The sequence below is a fragment of the Microtus ochrogaster genome, unplaced genomic scaffold, assembly GCF_000317375.1.
Source record: "Microtus ochrogaster isolate Prairie Vole_2 unplaced genomic scaffold, MicOch1.0 UNK27, whole genome shotgun sequence".
NCBI lineage: Eukaryota > Metazoa > Chordata > Mammalia > Rodentia > Cricetidae > Microtus > Microtus ochrogaster.
This window is the reverse complement of record NW_004949125.1, coordinates 433,107-437,763: the sequence shown is the minus strand read 5'-3', so window position 1 is coordinate 437,763 and position 4,657 is coordinate 433,107. Positions and strand designations below refer to the sequence as shown.

The window sequence follows — 4,657 nt, the reverse complement described above, 5'->3', positions numbered from 1 at the left end:
AAAAAGTGGCCACTTCTCTCTCTCTCTCTCTCTCTCTTCACTTTCTGCTCCACCGGCGACTAGGCTCCCTTCCTGGTTGCGCAGAGGGCTGACGGTGATCTGTAAGGTTTTTCCCCTTTAAATAAATACCACCCTATTAATCATAATTCCAAACTGCTGTGGCATTGTTTGTGACTTACGCCTTCCCAAAGCGTAAGTCACAAACAATTTCTCAAAAAGCAAAAACAAAATAATTAATAAGTTAATAAGTAAATAAAGTCTTGGGGGAAAAACCCTCAAATAATGAAATGAAAACCAACAGGATTGGTGAGGCACCAACTGGTGCCATACAGCTGTTCTCAGGCCCCAGCACCATCTGCTCTGCCCTCATGAGAAAGGAAAGAGGTCAGAGGAAGAACATTTCTTTTCCTTCTTCTTCTTTCTTTGTAAAATTTCTATTTTTCAACTTTTTAAATTATGTGTCTATGTCTGAGTCTAGGTATGTACATGGATGTAGGTGCCCGTGCCAGCAGAGGGCACCAGATCCCACGGAGCTGGATTTCCCTGGGCAGGTGGAGTCACTGCATGTGGACCATTGTGCTCTCTTCCCCATGCAATCCATGACATGCTGCAGAGAAAGCACCTGCGGTATCCTCCGACCCTCACAGGCCCCATCAGAAAGAGAACATGGCAAGGATCACACAGCTGGTGAGAACGGATAGCCAGTTGGCATCATCCCTGGTGAGGATTTCCAAGGAGGAGCAATGTGGGGGACACTGGGGTTGAAATCCTGATGCAGTGGCCCAGCCACTGAGACCCAGGTACTGGATGGCCCTAATCCAGAGGGAGAAGATGACTGCCCTAAGGGACAAGCACACAGGAGACAAAGACTCACCTGGAGGTACTGGAAACAGTCTTCCTGGGCTGCAAAGATCCCGACAAGGCGTAGAGCAAAGGAGAGGACCCTGGGGCTCATGTCCTGTGGCTTCAGCACATGGGACAGTAGCTCCATTAGGCAGGGGTGGTCCTGCAGCAGTTGGAGGCTGGACTCTGTAGAGACAGGATATCCCAAGAGAGCAGTGACCAGAGAACCTCTCTAGAAGTGGCTCACACATCCCTATCCTTCAGGATTGAGTAGTCCTGGGGGAAGGTTGCAACAGATAGCTCCTAACCTAAATTCATTAAGGTAGAGACCCCAGAGAGTCAATGACTGAGCAGTAGATAAAAGACACAGACAAGAACCATAGACAAGTAAAGAGCTGGGGCTGTAACTCCACATACAGCACCTGCCTAGACTCCTCCAGTGAGGGGCTAGGGTGTGACTCAGTGGTAGAGCACCTGCCTAGAATCCCCCAGTGAGGGGCTGGGGTGTGGCTCAGTGGTAGAGCCCCTGCCTAGAATCCCCCAGTGAGGGGCTGGGGTGTGGCTCAGTGGTAGAGCACCTGCCTAGGATTCCCCCAGTAGGGGAGGGAGGGAAAGAGGAGAAAAGGGAGAGGGCTCGGAGAGAGAGAGAAGAAATAAAAAACAAGCTATTAAAGACAACATTGCATTTTAAAAAAAAACAAAAAACGGAATTTACAATCTCAGAAGACTTTTACACACCTCTGAGAAACCATTACATGGACAGATTGCCAAACAGCAAATATGAACAGCAGAAGCCAATCTCATGAACAAGTAGGAAAAGTGTTCATTCCAACACGTAAAACTTTTTTTTTTTTTTGAGGCAGGGTCTCCTGTAATCCTGTAACCCAAGGTAGTCTTGAATTTGTTATACAACTGAGGCTGGCCTTGAACTCCTGCTCCTCTAGGCTCCATATTCCAAATGCTAAGATTATAGGTATGTAGCACCATGCCTGGCTTTTCCTTTTGGTGGGAGACAGAGGGCCAAAGCTAGGACGGGCCCAAGGGCCTCAGGAACGGTAGGCAAGCACTTTTCCTGAGCTGTTGTTGTCATTGTTTGGGTTTTTTTGTTTTCTTTGTTTATTTGATTTTAAACAAGGTCTCCTAGCCCAGGTTAGCCATGAATTTACTATGCAGCTGAAGTTTACCACCGTGAACGCCTGATCCTCCTGCCTTTGGCTCCCAAGTGTCCGCCACATCTGGCTACCAACCCTGTTACTCTTGTTTTTAACAGCTTCTTGCCTTGAACTCACTGTGCAGCCTAGACTATAAACTCACAATCCTCGGGTCTCAGCCCCCAGTAGAGGGGATAACAGGCCTGCACCAACAGGCACAGCTCCATCATGTGGGACATTTTAAAAACTGAGGGGAACTGGGAGAGAGGTGGGAGGAGGACCTGCCTACCAAAGGATGCCTATCTATGGGGGGGACAAAAAAGTTACAAAATGAGTCCAGACACCCCCTAAGTTGACTGAAACCCACTAACTGGTACACCTCATTTCCATTCATTTATTTTAATTTTTTTATATACATTTTTGAGACAGGCTGACCCTGAACTCACTAAGTAACCGAGGTAACACTCCTGCCTCAGCTTCCCTAATGCTGTGATTACAGGTGTGAGTCACCACGCCCAGCTGAACTGGGTAAACTTTAAATACGTGAACTCTGGCAGGTAAATCACATCTCGATGAAGCTGTTTAAAAACACTTACAGGTCAGATGTGGTGGCATACACCTTTAAACGTGATTCTTGGGAGGCAGAGGTGGGCAGACCCCTGAGTTCAAAGCCAGCTTGCTCTAGATGGTGAGTCCAAGCCAGCCTGGACTATACAGCTGAACCCTGCCTCCAAAGAAACCAAAGTTGTGAAAGGGGCTGGGGAGATGCTTCCATGGATAAGACAGGCACAGCAAGCAGGAGGATCTGAGTTCGAATTCCCAGCACTCACAAAAATGCCAGGCATGTCTCTGCATGCCTCTAATTCTAGAGTTGGGGGAGAGGTGGAGACTGACAGATCCCAAGGACTTCCTAGCCAGCTAGCCCAGTTTCCTGTAACTTCAGGTTCAGTAACAGAGCTTGTCTCAAGGCAATAGGTAGAAAGTGAGGGGAGATGCCTAATATCCCGCTCTGACCTTTGTCTGTAGATGCCTGTGTGTGCACGAAGAAGACACACACACACAATCCTGTAAAATTACTTATAGAAACTTGGCTAAAAACTAGGCTTCTAGGCCTGGGGAATGGTTCAGTAGGTAAAGCTTTCAGTGCGGGACCAGAGTTCAGATTCTCAGAACCAATATAAATGCTGGGCAGGCAGCACTCCAGACATAGACGGGGGAACCTCAGCTGTCCTGCTAGAACAGCCAAACTGGGAAGCTCTTGGTTCAAGTGAGAGGGAAAAGAGAGACGCTGCCTCAGTATATAAGGTGGGACATGACTGAAAAGACAATGTCAACCTCTGGTCTCCACACTGGTGAGCAAACATGTACACATACATAGGCAAACACACAAACATATCACATGTCAGGCGTAGTGGTGCACACCTTTCATCCCAACACTTGAGAGGCAGAAACCTGGGGATCTCTGTGAGTTCAAGGCCAGCCTGGTCTACAGAGCTAGTTCCAGGACAGCCAGGGCTGTTATTCAGAAAAACCCCAACTCAAAAACAAAACAAACAAAGAAAAACCCTAAATTACAAAAGTACCATGCACCTAAACTTGTAGTAAGCTTCAACTAACATGTCACTTTTACAGGACTATTGCCCTTTTAAATCCTGAAACTTAGAAAACAGGCAAAACGAAACACAAAAGAAAAGATAAAGGCTGGGGAAGTGGCTCAGTTGGTAAAGTGCTTCTCTGCCATGCACAAAGTCTTGGTTCCATCCTCAGCATCCAATAAAAACAGGGAATGATGATTCACACTTACGATCCCAGCACGCAGGTATAAACAGGAGGACCAGAGGTTCAAGGTCATACTAGGCTACACAGTGAGTTTGAGGACAGCCTAGGCTACACTAGGCCATGTCTCAAAAGAAAAGGAAAAGAAAACCAAGGAAGAAAAAGGTAGGTATTAAAACGGTAAGACCAGGACCATGGACCCTGTCAGAAGACAAGGATCAACCATAAGAGGAAAAAGTTCCAGTTGCCAGGGTACTCATGCACAAGGAAAGCCGGTACAGCACTATTTATAATAACAAAAAATTGGAAACGCAAACAATGCAAGTGATTATAAATTAAGATCCACCCACACAGCAAAATTGTAACTCAGACTGGCCTTGAACTCACTATGTAACGCTGGCTGGCCTCTAAGCTGAGGCCCAAAATGCAACAAAGATAGCTAAACAATGCAGGCGTGCTCTCTGCAAACACCTAATGTGAACTGGACAGCAGGAAGTCTGAAATGTGAATGGACTCCGATGGGACTACTGCCCCTGTACCCTATCTTGGCTCTCCCTCATCATCCAGAGAGCCTCAAGGAGGTGAAGGAAAGACACCAAACCAGTGGACAGTTATACGCCACGCCTGTACCTGTCTCCATCACTGTTTTAAACCAATCCAGCAGTTTCTCCAAGCAGGTGTCATCTGCCACCAGCTGCCTGGGATCTGCCAGAACAGCACAGAGAGCCGGGAGGAGCCTGGAGCATTCTGGGTCCATGATCAGGCAGCGGTTCCTACAGAGGAAGCAATGGATCAGTCATGATCATATCTGGCTTCAGACACCAGTCACAGCAACCTCCGATGTCTGCTATGATGGGGGAGGGGCCCAAAAAACTTCATGAGGGCCA

The 4,657-nt window shown here is 47.5% G+C and overlaps 1 protein-coding gene across 5 annotated transcripts in view; it reads right to left on the bottom strand.

Moving 5' to 3' along the window:
- The window catches only part of Brat1 (BRCA1 associated ATM activator 1), a 16,370-nt gene that overhangs the window by 7,457 nt on the left and 4,256 nt on the right, over positions 1 to 4,657 (bottom strand). For all 5 annotated transcript variants that reach the window (XM_013354084.2, XM_013354082.2, XM_005367986.3 and 2 more), the window contains exons 2-3: positions 4,401 to 4,543; positions 875 to 1,029 (exon numbers count right to left, since the gene is read on the bottom strand). In XM_013354084.2, coding sequence (XP_013209538.1) covers positions 875 to 1,029; positions 4,401 to 4,527 — 282 coding nt within the window. In that variant the 5' untranslated portion in view covers positions 4,528 to 4,543. The remainder of the gene's footprint in view (positions 1 to 874; positions 1,030 to 4,400; positions 4,544 to 4,657) is intronic.